This window comes from Apostichopus japonicus, chromosome 9 (assembly GCF_037975245.1).
Source record: "Apostichopus japonicus isolate 1M-3 chromosome 9, ASM3797524v1, whole genome shotgun sequence".
Taxonomy (NCBI): Eukaryota; Metazoa; Echinodermata; class Holothuroidea; order Aspidochirotida; family Stichopodidae; genus Apostichopus; species Apostichopus japonicus.
Genome location: NC_092569.1, coordinates 19833155 through 19851808, shown reverse-complemented (window position 1 = coordinate 19851808; position 18654 = coordinate 19833155). Strand labels below are relative to the sequence as shown.

General features: G+C 34.8%; 1 protein-coding gene across 2 annotated transcripts in view; it reads right to left on the bottom strand.

Moving 5' to 3' along the window:
* The window catches only part of LOC139973141 (ficolin-1-A-like), a 29139-nt gene extending 12588 nt beyond the window's left edge, over positions 1-16551 (bottom strand). The window contains exons 1-3 of one of the 2 annotated variants that reach the window (XM_071979594.1): positions 16123-16551; positions 8994-10537; positions 7787-7852 (exon numbers count right to left, since the gene is read on the bottom strand). In XM_071979594.1, coding sequence (XP_071835695.1) covers positions 7787-7852; positions 8994-9084 — 157 coding nt within the window. In that variant the 5' untranslated portion in view covers positions 9085-10537; positions 16123-16551. The remainder of the gene's footprint in view (positions 1-7786; positions 7853-8993; positions 10538-16122) is intronic. The other variant, XM_071979595.1, reaches the window with a different exon arrangement.
* Positions 16552-18654: the final 2103 nt, after the last annotated feature.

The window sequence follows — 18654 nt, the reverse complement described above, 5'->3', positions numbered from 1 at the left end:
AGAGACGGAATTATTACTTCAAATATTCGTTACTTGATCCCCTGTCTTCACCAAACATGTTCTATGATGGGGTACCACGGTCTCAAATTCATATTTACAGTATAAAATCACATAATAGTTCAGGTATATGGCTTTAGTCTTACAACAGGTAGTATGACATCAAAACAGCAAAAGGTAGAAGTGTTGTACAATGCCAAGGGAGGATTCAAATGCAAGGTATTTGGGGCGGTGTTCATCTCAACGGACCAGAGCCGTATATCTACGACTCTGCAACGGTCTCTTACTTACAAATAAAGTTGGTAACATTTTTCTATGCTCTGCTTTCTTTGGGAATACGGAGCGTTTGCGCAAAGGTAACATTGACTCATGATCAACTCAATGAAGGAGAAATATATATTTCTCGTTTCAATTTCAAATCAGTTTCTCATATTCCTGAATACCCCCCCCCCCACCTCCTCCCTCCACCGCCCCAGTAACAACGTTGAGACCAGGCGGAAAAGAAACAAAGACCATAAGTGAGGTTAATCAGGAATGATTGTTTTTGAAGAACTATTAGCGTGCCAATTTTGTGAGTTCATGCCATGTGTTTCATAATGCACCTCAAATCAAACAATAACAAACATATTGATACCATATCCGTTTTTCGAGTCATCAACTTATTACCAATAAATTCAAACCAATACACACATGCTAAGAGACTTGATTGAGGTATATACACCATGTGGTCAGGTACATTAATATGAATGAGGCTTGACCACTTGTATTGTGAATGACTTGAGGAACTTAACAGGATTATGTTCATTGATTGCTAGATTGTGACTTAATGTTTCTACGTATTAAATGTGGTATAAAATTACAAAGAGGAATAGACTCAATATCCTTAGATTTGGCAGACTTTGCAACCCTGTAAATATCTGGCAATGGACACTAACTCTACTTGCTGAGCTTTTCTGTAAGTGAATAATTTAATCTTTAGTTATTAACTTCAAGATGTGTCTACGTTTTGAGGAAAACATCTTTTCAGTGTCTCAATCTCTGTGAAGCTTTGATTAAAATTTAAAAAGCGAATAAAACAACATCCAACGCCAACACAAGCTACACTGTACATAGTCTGATTTTTTTTATGATTATTTTAGTCAATAGTTGGGTGCCAATATCACAGGTGAATACAGTAAAAAAAAAGTTCTTTTTTGTACAATCTCCACCTACATAAAAAATAATGTAACAAGCCGACAGTTGGATTTGAGAAAGCATAAATAACGTCTTAGAAGATTAAAAACCAAACAAATTTCAAACGACAGCTTTGGCATAAGCAAAACGAAATAAATCATTTACAGCAGATCACAGTGTTTAGAAAGCCTTAACAGAGTTGAATGTTATTGGAGTTACTATTATTTAACATATATATATATATATATATATATATATATATATATATATATATATATATATATATATATATATATATATATATATATATAATAATAATAATAATAATAATAAAAAGTAAGATTTAGCAACAGCTGACATGTACTTTACTACCCTTTACTCGGTTTAATTTCACGATTCTTCGAAAATTTCATGAAAGTTTACACTGAATAAAAAGTCGCACCATAAAACCATTTTATCGCAGAGATCATTTGTGTAATACAATAACAGAGATATATCAATCGTATACATGCATGCAACAAAGCAAAGATAAATGAAAGAATAGGATGATAAGAGAAGTTCAGAGTCGTCAGTGTGTTTACTTATGAATCTTCTTAGCAATCAATAAACGATGTTTTATAGAGATTCAAAATGATGCATGAGTGATTGTTAAAACTTATTAAAAATATGATATGCGATAACTCATCCGTTGACAATATTACCGTTATATCATTAAAGATATAGATCAGGGTAAAGACAAAATCACACCTGCATATAGTACACTGAGAGGGTGAAATGAAAAGCTGTATTTTGAGCTGTATAGGGTTAAGATGATTTTGTTTCATTCTGACCAAGTCTCAGTTTAGTTGCACATAAGTTGTTAACCCATAATAAGTAAAAGCAACACAGCATCGTACGACCAATCACATCACAGTACAAGCAGCACAGCATCGTACAACCGATCACATCACAGTACAAGCAACACAGCATCGTACAACCGATCACATCACCGAATAGTCGACCACAGCACCATGCAATCGATCACACAACTGTAAAATCGATCACATCAAAGTAGAATCGATCACATCACAGTACAGTCGATCACATCACAGTACAGTCGATCACATCACAGTACAGTCGATCACATCACAGTACAATCGACCACAACACCATACAATCGATCACTTCACAGTACAATCGATCACATTATATTTCAATCGACCACAACACAGTACAGTCGATCACATCACAGTACAGTCGACCACAGCACCATACAATCGATCACAACACGGTGTCGATCACATCACAGTACAGTCGATCACATCACAGTATAGTCGATCACATCACAGTACAATCGATCACATCACAATGTAGTCGATCACATCACAGTACAATCGATCACATCACAGTATATATCGATCACATCACCATACAACCAATCACAACACTATACAATCGATCACATCACAGTACAATCGATCACATCACAATATAGTCGATCACATCACAGTACAATCGATCACATCACAGTATATATCGATCACATCACCATACAACCAATCACAACACTATACAACCGATCACATCACAGTACAATCGATCACAACACAGCACAATCTATCACATCACAGTACAATCTATCACATCACAGCACAATCGATCACATCACAGTTCAATCGATCACATCACAGTACAATCGATCACATCACCATACAATCGATCACAACACTATACAATCGATCACATCACAGTACAATCGATCACATCACATCACGATCACATCACAGTGCAGTCGATCACATCTCAGTACAGTCGATCACATCACTGTACAATCGATCACATCACCGTAGAATCGATCACATTACCATACAATCGATCGCATTGCCGTGTGTGTGTTTGAAGGTCTGCATTTCCATTTTAATCTGTAAATGAAATTGATTCCGCTTTAACTTTTCACTTTTTTTGTATGAAAAGCCCGTTCTGTTTTATGAGTGTATTTAAATATTATTATCATTATAATTTTGTTTATGATAGGCCTATATATTGGAGCATTAACCCCGTTGAACCGCGATTGATTAATATGACATTTACTTACGGGATTTTATTAATCATGAGTTTGTAAGGCTTATTATATATTCTATTTGAAAATTGGATTTCTTTTTAATATCGTCTACCATGTTCAAAACGTGATATCTGTGCTATTATCAGAAGCAATTACCGCATCGCTGAGAATTAATATTCTTTTTATGATAACGAGAGCTTTTTCTTTCTGATTTTGAACAATGAAATGAGCCTATACAAAAAAAAAATTGATGTAACTTTATGAGATATGAAAGACCACTGTTGTATATGTTCATGGATTTATATGATATAGTATAAAGGAAGTAATATCCAAAGATTAATCACTGATTCGTATATGGACGTTGCGTCCATTTTGGTTCACGAGTTGGTACAAAAAACCAATGTTTTGTAGATATTTATTCAAGTTATTGGATGACTTTCATGGTTACCAACGAAAAACCCATTGTGACATAAACCAGTAGAGTTTGAGAAAGGGGCGTCCACAAATATTTTCTTGTGGAGTTTTTAATGCTGTCGGAGCTCAGCCGTTGCATAATAACTGTTCAAATAATATGTTTAAAAACATCGTGCAAAAGTGCTCCTTTTCATGAATTTTAGCGCAATTTTCTGAATGACATAACAATTTCCCCCAGTGGCGTACTAAGCGGGTGAGGATGGGGGTCCACCCGGTGCCATGCGTCAGCCCCCATGCCCCCAAATTCATTACTGTTTTTGTAAATCATTGTGTAATCATTTCAAGGCTTTGCCAAAGATAGCACCATTTTGCATTTAAGTCACCTTACATTAAACACAATATTCTCAAAGGGGAGGGGAAGCCTTAGACCCCCCAGTACGGCATTCCCGGCTCGGGGTGACAAGGAAGAATTCGCCACGGGTGCCAGCTATTCTATGTACGCCACTGGATTTACCATATTGTTATATATATATAGGTTCTTTTCTTGTTCCTGTATACTCTTGTTGGCTATAACTTGGAGTATTCCTATTCATTGGATTCAAAAGGTTACCAACCTACAACAGGCTCATTTTTTTTCCGTTGGCACAATGGATGTACACGTAGTAATGCACGGTATTGTGATGCCGTTGGTCATCATATATGTCGCCCTCTATTTGTCGTAGGCTACATTACGTAATAATTACAGGTCACGTGATGTCTGCTCACCAGCTCAGCTGAAGCAGACCTCAAGACTAGTGACCAGTCTTAGCTCCCGATCTGAATCGTTTGGTTCGGTAGTAGCCCTGGCTCCGACCATTGTGGTCGTACTTGTATCTGTCTTGTATTCGTCTTTTATACACTTGTGTACGTATCGTTATAGGACTCTACTTCGGTATTAAGACCTCGTTTGTGACCATTATCGTTAAGTGCATGTTTTCTACCTATTATTGAGGGCTTCGTGCCGATGTATTGTTTGTACCGTGGCTGGCTATGGTAATAGATTGCGAAATCTACACAGCGCTTGTTCTTTACTCGTTTATCTATGTGTTATATCTTTTGCATGTAATAGCGAGATTTAAGGCTCGTCGGTACTAACATACAACCATCCAAGCCGCATTTGTTTCCATACCACCACCAGTCCCCAGCAGGGAATATTTGGACGCACCAGAATCTTAGACTGAGTTAGCGTTACAGTATATTTGCCATGGCACCATTCCTTTTCTATATCCTCGTTGTGATAAATCTGGTATAAATGGAGGCGTTAACGTTGGTCAAGACGATAATGAAATGAGGACCAGAAATGGGGAGGGGGTGACTGACCAGAAAAGAATATATAAGTTTTTTTAGCTTAACTCACGTTCAAGCAGGTTTGGTTATTACTTAAGGATAAATTTAGTCTTAATACGTCATATTGACTGTCCAAGAAATAGGAATGAGTTGAGTGTCGGTAATGTTTCTGTATATAGTCTGGTTTGCGATATATTAATCTTTAAATTATGCTCCTTTAAGGATAATTCGATGATGACGTCAGTTCCTCAGTGTAGGCCTAAATGTTAATCCATTGTTTAACAAGAGCACAACGGGCACTATGGTTCATCGCTTAGTGGAATATTTAATAATGTATGTCATAACCCAATCTCATCATATTTATGCCCACATGTACCTGCTATTATAACCTTATAACCAACAACTGTATTCCATGTTTGGGTACAATCTGATTTAAGGTTTTGGCGTTATTGGAATATTAAAATTTTGGTCCCTCCCCAAATACTTGGCCCAATAAAATTTGCGTCTAAATGGCCCCAAAAATATTTGACCCAAATAATGTGGCTAAAAGATAAATAACTCATTTGGGCCGACTCAGCCCAAATATGGGCTCAGGAGTTTTTGGGGCCCAGATGGCCTGCGTGTACCAGCTATTAACCAACAAATGTCTCAAGTTATTACAATGTAACTTTTCTACGTTTGACCCCATAACCTCATTAATTTTCATAAGGCCAGTGCTAAAAACGATAGGGCACACCTCACTATAATACATCCACATATATCCAACACTCCGTTGTAGAGTTATCGCGAACCAAAGCAAGTGTCTCAGACGTACACACATACGCTATAACCTGGCTGCATAGGTTCCTTTGCTTCCAGCATCAACCAAAATATTGTTCATATAAACTTATTATAAACAGCAGATCACCATTGGTCGACATTCAACACTATTTGTCATTGATAAACTGTTAATGTTAATGTAAACAAATATTTCAGGCTATAGGTCTTGTTTTCCTATTGAGTTTTGTGTTGCATCTGAGAAACTGAACTAATGGATAGTGTGTTAAACTAAGTAGTCCAGCCGCTTTAATTGATAGGCCTCGAATGTACTGAGGGTTGTTTCTCAAATATTAAAAGTTGTAACGAAGTACATCCTGGGGTGATAACAGAGTTGTTTAGCGGTCTATATTTTTTTTATAATTAATGTGATGCTCTCAGTCAACCTTCAAGTTCATTTCTGATGTTCACGCCATTGAATATTATAGTCTCTTCATAATGATCTCGTTAATGACTGTAAAAAAGATAGTTGGAAATGTAGAACGCGCTCTGGTATACCAGTGGGCCTTATACAATTACGTTAAAGTTGTGTTCAGAACTTGGGATTAATCTAGACACTTTGTCCTGGGAGAGGATGCGGTGGGGGGGGGGTGTAGGGTATGGGCAGTGGCGTAACTAGGTCAGTGCAGCTGGTATGGACTCATTTTGCCAGAGCCGTATGGTGAGTATGACCGATAACAGCCTGAAGATAAGTGTTTGAAATCAGAAAACTATCATTTTCCTTAAACAATGTTCAGTTCGTCAAGTTCTCTCACGATAACCATCAAATTGGGAATCAAACCAAAACCTGTCCTCAACAGGGAAAGCCTGATAGTGCCATATCTAGATGTCAAGAGGCGACAAGTTTAAAATGTTCTCAGCCAAAACCCAAACCATGACTGGGCTTAGTTCAACGCAGACTCCCCTCTGTGGGCCCATTTCTATTGCTGCACCAAGGGTAGACTGCTCCCTGCAGCACCACTGGTGGGACTGGGTCAGGGATTTGGGGGGGGGAGAGAGGGGTGGATTGGTTGCATATCAGTTATTTATTTCTGGCTCTGCTTCTGGTCGAGTGGGCATAATACAGAGTTGTAATGAGACACCTCATCCTAAGTACAAGTAATAATCAGTGATTTCCCTGGCACCAGTTTAATCATTCACTCAAGTCACTGTGTTATTTCTATGGGGGAAATTGTTTTACAATCTTCTTGGATTCGCTAACTACCTGACATTTTAGTGACTTGAGTGTTGTTTTTGCCATGCTGGCGCTAATGACAGTAGGTCATGGGCCAGTCTGCCCCTGATGATGACTCCCGGAAATGGATGGAACGAGTGACCAAAGAACATGCACAGAATTAGTGTTGATAATTATTACGCTATGTTTATTCGATGAATCTTGCACTAAGTAACAAATAAATAAATAAATAAAAACTTAAATAAAAACATAAATATATATATATATATATATACATATATGAAAATCGTAATGAGTTGGAAAATCAAGAAAAGTGAAAAAGCTTCCAGCCTCCACAAGGATCCCAACCCGGGCCTCCCGCTTTGTACGCGGACACCCTAACCAACTATGCCATGGACGCTGATTGTATGTCCAGAGGTTCTAAACCGGTAAGGAAGGTCGTAATTCCACTGTATATATATATATATATAAATATATATATATATATATATATATATATATATATATATATATATATATATATATATATATATATATATATATATATATATATATATATATATATATATATACATATATATATATATATATATATATATATATATATATATATATATATATATATATACATATATATATATATATATATATATATATATATATATATATATATATATATATATATTTAAATATGCCAATATGAATATATAAGCTTTATATAAAGGTTTCTTGTTAGTATCTTGACCTAAAATATAGCGGGAAAGGCATTAACTGGATAATTTGATATTGTTTAATATTACTTAAATTGGAAAAGATCTAGTTGAACTAGAAAATGAAAGCCTTACCATCTGTTGATTCTTTGTAACAACTTCCTCCTACACCAGGAAACTTCTCCGCAAATTTACACAATCCTAAAAGCGAATGACGAAAGCGAAACGGCATATTGGACTTTAATAATGATTACATGCTTGTCATGGGAGCATCTCTGCGTTTCAAGAGGGAAGGGGTGGGCGCGGAAGGGTGGATTACCATTTCAAGAGGATCAGAGTGCCTTTTAGCATAATGGGTTTTTTTTTCAGAATGTTGAATTCAATTGTATAAAGTGAAGTTACATCTGTTTATAACTCATTTCCTGAATTAAAGTTGTTCCAGGTCTGTTTTATAGGTTTACTTTTATTGTTTTTTTTATAGCATTTGCAGTCAAGGAGCTGAGTCTTTGATTTCTTTCTTTCTTTAATATACACAGAAGTACGTTTGTATTCGTAATTATTTATTACATAAGTTGATACATAGGTAACCGTCTACACGTTAACTGTTTTCATAACTTGATATACTCATCCAAATTTCTGATTATAAATATAACTGAAAGTTATACAGTAAATTTGTGTAACCATAGACACACCAAGTTGAAACAGAGTATAGCAATCACCCACTTACACTATATACACAACGTCACATCACTGCTGACAGAATTAAAAACTGTATTATTTGAAAATGGAAGTTGACTATGCTACAATTACGTCAGGTTGTTTCTGGTTTCCATTCTAACCTAAAATCAGGTTCTTACTGTAAACTACAGAAGAGACCGAATATGAAAATAATACTTGTGGAATCCATGAAGTACATTTAAATTTACTAATCTCTGAATACACCTAGTGAGGGCTAAATTACGTTCTGCGATTTTATTTAACTATGTTGTTATTGACATGGGACCATAAATCTGCTCCACACTTCGAAAATTGATTTTATTTGAACAAATGAGTAAATCAACGCAAAATGGTGGTTGTTAATTTACAAGTTGCATGAATTTTCAGTTCATTTCAGTATTTATAAATAATTTGAAATTCGGTGCACAACTTGTAAATTTGGTTAAGACTTGGACTCTTATGTGATATTTTGTTATTCAAAAACAACGGGTAAGTCAATTAAATATAATGATGAAAAAATGACTTAGCTTTCAAGCTACTGACTGTATGCATGTTAACTTTATTTCAGTTCGTCAGAATATATGATACGGAACGGACAAAATGTGTAAAGGTAAAGAATACTCACTGCCGGTTGCTAAGGATGTACCAAAACATGCCATGAAAATAAGAAGGTGTTGAAAACATAAGCTATTTTCTGTTCCATGTTTTTCAGCCATGTTTTTCGGTTGTTCTGAGATTTGAAGAGAGTCAGATTGCTAAATGTTCGGTACCTGTTTTGATGTACTATGTCGATTTTTAGAAATTGCCATATGTTGTCGAGCTATTAAGAGATTTATGGATATTCATCAATTCACTAAAGGTTGGAAGTTTAATACATTTTACTTTATACACAACAGGGGAGTTTAACGAATCGTGGGAGGCTAATATGTAAATCAGTTAATCAAATGGGAGGAGCCAGTAAAACTGGCTGGCTGATTGGGGGACTCGCTGGCTGGCTTACTGGGCATGCTGGCTGGTTGGCTATCTGGCTGGCTGGCTGGTTAGCTGGCTGGCTGGACGGAGGGGCGGATGGATGACACTGTTGGACGATGTAGGTTTAAGTCACAATCCATGTAAATCCATATTCAGTATATAATATATCAAGAAGTCTCTTGAAGAGTATTTGATATTCACAATATAGGTTTAAATCATACATTTGGCAATATGTCGTATTCAGTATAAATCAAATACACCAGCCTTTTGAATATTAAATAATATTATGAACAGGTTTCTTTTATTTCATATCTTCTTTTTTTCACAGTGTTGACAAATCCCGGCTCCTCCTAGCAACGTACAATTCATAATGGCGTCCTGTTTGCTCATATAGAGGAACTGTCAATTGTGTGTTTGTTTGTTATATTCATTCCATTTTTTATCATCACCGACTTTAATTGACTTTATTTTATATGCACTATGAATGGATCACATGCAAACGATGACTTAAACGATAAGGAAATCAAACTAATCATATCTACAAAGGCAAGACTGACGTTAGAAAACTATCCAGTCGTAACTTTGTCGATTTCTTTACACGACGTTTATCACTAGATAACATTAAAATAGTGCTTAATGACCTCTGTACTGAAATATAAACATTATTGCTTCGAATTGTGAACCGTGTATGAACAATTATTCCATATAGTTCAACCAGAAGCTTTTTCCTATATAGAGATCCTTCTGAGTCCATTCTGTGGCCGAAATTTCAAAAATTGTGATGTTTGATTGTTTCAGTACGTGGGCTCATGCAAATGTATTTCGTCTCGCACCAGAAAGAATACGACGTTTGAATATCTTGTCAAACATATTGTGACAAATAATTTCGCTACGGTAAAATAAAGTGTGATGTTGAACGATCATGTATTCTGCGAAATATAATGAAACATGTATCACTGAGATAAGATGAAGCTAAGGGAGAACCTGTCTTCTATTATTCGTTGGTTGTAAAGAAAATTTACTATTTGTACCGGACGGACGGAGTTACATTTTAAAACACTATGTTCATGAGATTGATTCGATAGATGATGGTAAATGAATAAGTATGGATGGATGGATGGCTGGCTGGTTGGCTGGCTGGCTGGCTGGCTGGCTGGCTGGCTGGCTGGCTGGCTGGCTGGCTGGCTGGCTGGCTGGCTGGATAGATAGATAGATGGATAGATGGTTGGATTGACATTTGAAAACACTATGTTGATGAGATTAATATGATGGGTGTGTGTAAATGAATAAGTATATAAAGCTACAAAGATTCATCTTGAACTATTTTATCAATGAAACTGAGTCTGTAAATATAAATTTGAGTCGGGCCTATCATTACACGAAAGCTACTGTTTGTAATAATATTAATTATACATTAAATAAATGTGACAGACTACATAGGTATAATCTTACCATAGAAGTATTACCACGTTATGGTAATACTCTAAAAGTCTAAGTAAATACTCAGGTATATTAATTTCTGTGCAAACAGAAAGTTACAATGCTATAACTTACCGTTAACTTTCTATGGAGGTTACTTACTACATCTGAAATAGTCGGTAATGAATAGTATGTGTTTAATCAACATGTAAAAGTCGGGAAATATAATCATGCATGTTCATGTTTTGGCCATGAAAACAGAGCCAAATAGGCATATTGGATATGGACTCTTTGCAAACAATTGTCGGAATGCCATACACACATAGGACTTTCCATGCTGGTGTCAGTGAGGTACGTCTTGATGTTTAGGACGGTGTAGCTTTACACAAATAGGAGTTAATACAGACATGTACCTTACTGCAATAAGTCACTTTGGATGTAGGCGTAATTTAAGATTTCGCAATCTAAAGCCACGTGAAGCATATAGGTTAAGTTAATATTGTCTATGCCTTACGGTATATTCAGGTCAATGATTAATCAACCGAATTAATAATAATGAGTATGGACGGCTTCGCTTCTATTTCATTTGCTCTTTCATAGTAATAACAGAACAAGTTTCATCCTATAATTAGCACAATACATTACTTTCCTCTTTATTAATCTTCTCTTTTCATTTTGTTTTTCATAACGGCGTTATATTTGCCCATATTCTTAAATATGCACCAGTCGGTGGAATATTAGTTAATATTGTGAACAGGTTTCTTTTATTGATTTCTCCTTTATTCACAGTGTTTAAAAATCCCGGTTTCTCCTAGCAACCTTAGATTTATTTCCTTTTCATTAATCTTCTATTTTTTACTTTTTATAATAGCGTCTTGTTTGAACTTTACTAGGAGCTGTCAATTTTTTGTTTGCTTTTGTTTGATATTCATTCAGGTTTCTATCATCTCCTACTTTTCATGGCTTTACTTTATGTGCATTTTGTACGGCTCATATGCTAAAAATGACTTAATAAGGGGATCAACTAATAGTTTCAATTAATACGAAACATAGATTTGTTGGCCAAAAGGTTATTTAAATATGTTCGAAGAGACGACTGTACACAATCCGGATGAATATTAGCCATCTCCAATTTTCAATGAATAAAGCAATGCTATATTAACAAGAACGATTGTGACCATATCTAGTTAATTTTATCCTTTATACTTTGTTTATATTAAAGCGAAAGCGGAAGGAACAAAGATTAATGATTAAGATTGTCAGATTGGAGAAAAGATCCATGTCTGCTCTCCTAAGGTCTGATAGTTTGCAACACATATCTTGATAACACTTCATGTCCTCGACTGCGTTCCTCTTCGGTTTCCCCTCCCCCTCTCCCCGTGGCAAGGACTGCTACCCTGATTGCAGTGCGGGTTGCTCGATCACTTTGGTATATCATGAGAAACGATTCAAATTAATATTATATTGACCATTCTTAGAATTTTGTTTTCTCAAATGGTGAATGTACGATTCCGAGTCCTTCACAACCTCGTGCAAGTCAGTGAATAGTGAACGAGCGATCAAAATTTTCATTTAGTGATATGAGTAACTAAATAAGGAACATTTGATATAACCAACAAGAATGCAGATGGATTAAACCTGGAAAAAACACTGGGCTAGCATGCTCCATACACATGCACTAGTTGACTTACTGTACATACTAAATCGCCGAGAAATCTCTAGGTCTCTAAGTCCTTTCAGAAGACCGCAATAAGTAAACCCTACTATTCAATGTATAGCTGACCGGTTGGCCATGTAGATACCTTCATTTTAACGAATCAATAATATAAATATATATATATATATATATATATATATATATATATATATATATATATATATATATATATATATGTATATATATATATATATATATATATATATTATCCGTCAATACATTCGCTCATGGCGCAGTGACACAAACACTGCGACATCAAAAAACAAAAAAGTAAACATATAGTACAATACAAAAATGCAAGCAAAAATGGGCAACAGTGAACTATTAATTAAACAGTTTTCATCAGATGATTCTTGAGAGAGAGTTCAAAAGAAGCAAGAGATGGACTGTGTTTTATTTACATATTCTGGAAGGCTGTTCCACAGAGAAGGGGCAGCAGTAGCAAAAGCTCTTTTGCCCCATCATCGATTTGAGCGATTTTCACACAGAAGTAATTTATTGTGTGATCTCATGAAACTGCGAATTGCATGATATGGTTGCAGAAGTTCTGACAAGTAGAATGGCGAAAGTTCTAACAATATAGCGATATGTGAAAATCAATATTTTAGAAATATTTGATGGAGTTTACTTACTATATCTTGAATAGTCGGTCATGAATAGTATATGTGTGTTCGGCATGAAATACTCAGAAAATATATAATCATGCATGTTCATGTTTTGCCATGAAAACAGAAACAAGTAGACATATTGACAATGACTCTGTGCAAAGTTCAGACCAAACAATTGTCGGAATGACATACATACAATGAACTTTCCATGTTGGTGTCAGTGAGGTGCATTTTGATGTGTAGGACGGTGTAGCTTTACACAAATAGGATTTTATACACACATATACCTTACTGCAATAAGTCACTTTGAATGTAGGCGTAATTGAAACACTCCGCAATCTAAAGCCACACGAGGCATATAGTTTGAGTTATTATCGTATTTGCCTTACGGTATAATCAGGTCAATGATTAATAAACCGACTTGTTAAATTCATATTAATGAGTATGGACGGCTTTCGTTTCTTTCGTTTCATCCTAGAAAAGGCACAATATACATTGTTATCCTCTTTATTAATTTTCTCTTTTTATTTTGTTTTTCATAATGAGGCTATATTTGGCCTTATGCTGGAGATGTCAATTGTTTCTTGTGTCGTTCTATATCAGGTTTCTTTCATAATTGATTTCTCCCTCATTCACAGTCTTTAAAATCCCGGTTTCTCCTAGCAATCTTAGACTTATTTCCTTTTCATTAATCTTCTATTTTGCTTTTTTATAATAGCGTCTTGTTTGAACTTTACTGGGAACTGTTTGTTTTTTTGCTCGTAATATTCATTCAGGTTTTTATCATCTCCTACTTTTCATGGCTTTATTTTATATGCATTTTATACGGCTCATATGCTTATGGGACTTATTAATGGGATCAACTAATAGTTTCAATTAATACGTAACATAGATACGTAACATGGAAATGCTGGAGATGTCAATTGTTTCTTGTGTCGTTCTATATCTATTTTATAATATATCAAATGATTGACATGTAATTCATATACATAATCAATACAACACGAGTAAATGATGAATTTACAGCAAGGATCGCTAACTAATAATGACTGCACAGGCAAAAGGCTTGTGTTATTAAAGCACGAGGTAGTGTTTTTGTTTGATATATGTACACGACATTTATCACAGATAAAAAATAGTCTTACTAATAATAATGCTTTCTCACATCTTTTTTGATATAGTTTAGAACCTTCCGTTTAGAAACATTATTTCTCCGTGTTGTGAACAGTGCAGGTCATATTATTCCATATAACTAAACGAAGATGATTTATTGAAAAAAATTTCAATTTGTTCACATGTTAATGTAAATGCTGGTAATAATTCTATGTAAATGCCTAATTTAGACGTGGAACTACCTATACGGCAAATCCTGGTCCCCCTCCACCACCTTAGGTTGCATTTTGTGTATCTATTCTGTATCTATTTGAGATTTTCACACACTCACCTGTCCGTGAAGAATGTTTCAATCAAATGGATTTACTAATACGATTCAAGAAAAGTTAGGCTACCATCTGAATCTCGCATGCAGTATAAAATAACCACCGCAGTGTGTCGGCTACGTGTTGTGCCAGCGCCGACCACGCACTCCGTATTGTTCGGCTAGTGAGTAGTCTTCGTTACCCAGTCGCTGCGCATTTCCACCTTTCGGACTCGTAGTGCGACGTGTAACAGCTTTGCAGTAATTACTGTGCCACCTGTAACACATGTTACCGTGTTGCGAACCCAGGGCAGTAGTAACCGATGCACGGTTGTGGAACATGGACAGTATTTACTGTACTAGCTATTAGTATCGAGTGTGTCTTAGTACGGTCAAAAAAAGTCAGATGTTGTACAATCATGTCACAGAACAGATAGATAGACAGACAGTGATATTCAATTCTATACCAAACCATACAATGTATACGGAAATCTATAAACGAATCCTTGTACAAACCATGCAGACTATACGCTCCCAGTGTTAGATTGTTGAATACAATCGTTCGGGGCTGACGCTTCCTGTAATAACATCCAACATATAATGAGATGTTGTTTATTAGTGACGGTGTGGAAATAGATCACTATATCACTATTTAACTATCACACTACAACGTTTACCGTATGACACAATTTAAATCACGTGACGCTCTTCTGCAGAGAGTTACGGGTGTTTCAGATTCGTTGCCTAACAGTTCAAAGTTCGAATAATCCTGGTTTTATTGCATTTCTGACAAATAGCTCGGTATTCTGGTATTCATATTAACGATCCAAGCAAGCAAATGAAAATACTACGCATCTATGAACGTACGTACGAGTAACATATACTGGCCTGTGCTTTGTTTTCGTTGGTACTGTAACTTGTAATGCTACACACTGTAAATTGCACGAATAATTATTAAGGTCCAACAATTATATATTGGTGTTTGTTTCAAAAGTAATAGATACAAGTTAGAAGATTCAGATTGACTTCTATCTACGTATTACATTTACACTAATAAACCAAATGAACGTTATGAGAGAATATTCGCGGTTGTAACAATTGTTACTTTTATTGCAATTCCTTTTTTTACATACAATGAAAGAAAGTAACAAAGAAACAAACAAGATAAAAGAAACAGTTATTTTAAATATGGTATTCATAAAGGCTTCATACATAAAATCATAAAAAAGTTATATGATACTGTACTTCGTTTAGATATCGGATGTTAACAGTTGTCATACTTTCATTATTGTTGATTAAAAGTGACCTTTGACTTTCTTATGACAGGCTATTGAATTTTTACTGACAAAGTACGGAATTCACACAAAAAGGAATTATCTAAGTTATCTAATTTTTTCTCTCGGATTTTCACCTATTAATATCAAGTTAGATTTACAGTTCACGGCAGAACGTATACACTAGTATTCTTATACTCACTCGTGATGATCTAGACACCAGGTCTGGATTCATACAAGTATTCTTTTGCAGTTACATAATCATATTTACAACGTTTCAGACCTAGCCTGACCTCAATGGATCTATGAACTCCATGAGAAAACTGTAAAAATGTACGTTTAGTTACCAAGTTGGACCAACACACGAGGTAAGTTTATCAGGTGGTTCGTCAGATGTTATTTGTCACTGTCTCAGAAATCCGACAATATCCCACCCTGATCCAGTTCTGTCACTCCCTTCTCCAACACAACGATTTTACCTTCCCCTATATTACCGACTTATCTGCGTAATTGACCGTATGTGCGTATGTGCCCCTGTGCTCTGTAGACCCAGCGTATAAATCAGAAACATGCTGCTAAGCTACGAATAAAGAAAGAGCACCATCAAATTAATAGAGTAATGCATTTAAGATGGACGCCTTCTATCCTACATGGTATCATTACTGTGGCAGTCCAGGCAAATACTGTCATTGAGTTAGTGAAAACGATTCCTTACTGTCTACAATTGGAGCTCCATCTCAATATCTGGTCGCTAACTCGAAATATGGTTGATTAAATGTAACCTGTTTAATAATAATAATAATAATAATAATAATAATAATAATAATAATAATAATAATAATAATAATAATAATAATAATAATAATAATCATAATCATAATCATAATCATAATAATAATAATAATGATAATAATGATAATGATAATAATAATAATAATAATAATAATAATAATAATAATAATAATAATAATAATAATAATAATAATAATAATAATAATAATAATAATAATAATAATAATAATAATAATAATAATAATAATAATAATAATAATAATAATAATAATGATAATGATAATGATAATGATAATGATAATGATAATGATAATAATAATAATAATAATAATAATAATAATAATAATAATAATGATAATAATCATAATCATAATCATAATCATAATCATAATCATAATCATCATCATAAAAATAATAATAGTAATAATCATAATCATAATCATAAGATACACAGATGGACAGGCAGTTCAGTTGGATGTATAGCAACTACGTAAAACTTAGACGGTCTGAAGTTTCGATCTCAGCAGGATCTTCTTCAAAGGCAAACTAGAACGAAAACAAACTTTTAAGAACACGATAAGAGATACGGCAAAAATCTAACTTTTACATATTTAGCCTAAACAGGCTTTCATCAGTACATATGCCTTAGCAGATTTTTCTCTCTCTTTGATTTAGATATGAACTAGGTAGCTCATGAATATCATTGTAACATTTCCTTCCAACGTACAAACCTCTTCTACTACAGGATAACAAAAATGCAGAATTAAATATTGCTGAAATGATGATGATAATGTGTCAAGTTAATATGTATCGGCCATATCAGGCTCAATATTCATTACAGAATAACGTTATAATGCAATATCTGGCATAATGTGCAAACCTGTGTTTGGACAACTTGGAAACAACCAAAGCACTTTAAAGAGAAACTAGTGAGTAACGTTTGCATAACATTGTTATGCAAATGCTTACTCTGAATTTCTAGTCAGACTACAACGGGATAGCGTGCACGGAAGCAACAACAGACTGTTAAACTGTTCCAATGCTGCTTGAATTCATAAGACACTCAAGCACGTTATCGACTCATATTGAAGTTATTAAATAGACTCCTAAACCGTCTCTTGGCACTAACTTTACCACCGATGGCGTTTGACTGTTTGTCGCGAAGCGTACATTCATGTGTGTATTTTAGTTTCACCAAGATGACAACGTATGTTCTTATATAGTCATAGTGGCGTTAGTTAATTTCTGTTGATACGCACAGAGATTATGAAACATTATGTGAAATCAATACTGGGCAATAAATCAATTTGACTGCGTCTTATTTTCTCATTTCAAGTGATGATAATACTACAGTTGAAGAAAGATTATGGAGCTCTGCCAACTTAAGTATATAGTGTGTTGTTATTATATTGGTGATTGCCAGTGGGCATGAAGCCTTTTATGACCTTATGAAAGATCGTTGAATTTATGACGTCTTTTAAATTGGATTATATCCCTTAGGTAATATTAATACATAAACTCACTAAAGAAGTACAAGAGGAATATGGCCCTTATGTCAAAGCCACTTTTTTTCAGAACATGTACCTTTAATATGATCCTTTACATAATAAGCGTACCCTTGCTTATGGCCAGACACTTCGTACCAAACGATTTATTCCATTGAGAAAAGTACTGAAAGAAATTCAAACACCGTTTGTAACAACCTTACTAAAAGAGTGTTTGTTTCCATTGTAAATGGGGAAATATAGAAATCTTAGAGTATAGTGTATAGGAAGACACTACTTGAGGAAGGCAGCCAAAACAAGACACCTTGGTGGTTACCCTCGTCTCTCTTCTTTTAGAAAAATCATCAAAAGATATTTCCACTCTACAGCTCCCTCAAAGGACGAAGGAAATGTTCAAAGTTAACCACCGGCTGTTATTTATAGACAATCTCCCAAATATTTAAAAATGTAACTTATGGCTAAAAATAAAATAAGGAATGTTTCAAGACACCTGGTAAAATTTGTGAAACGCTCAAAACCAAAAACAAAAAGCGCGTTTGAAACGTACGATACTGGTCTGACTTCAATGGACAATGGGATTTT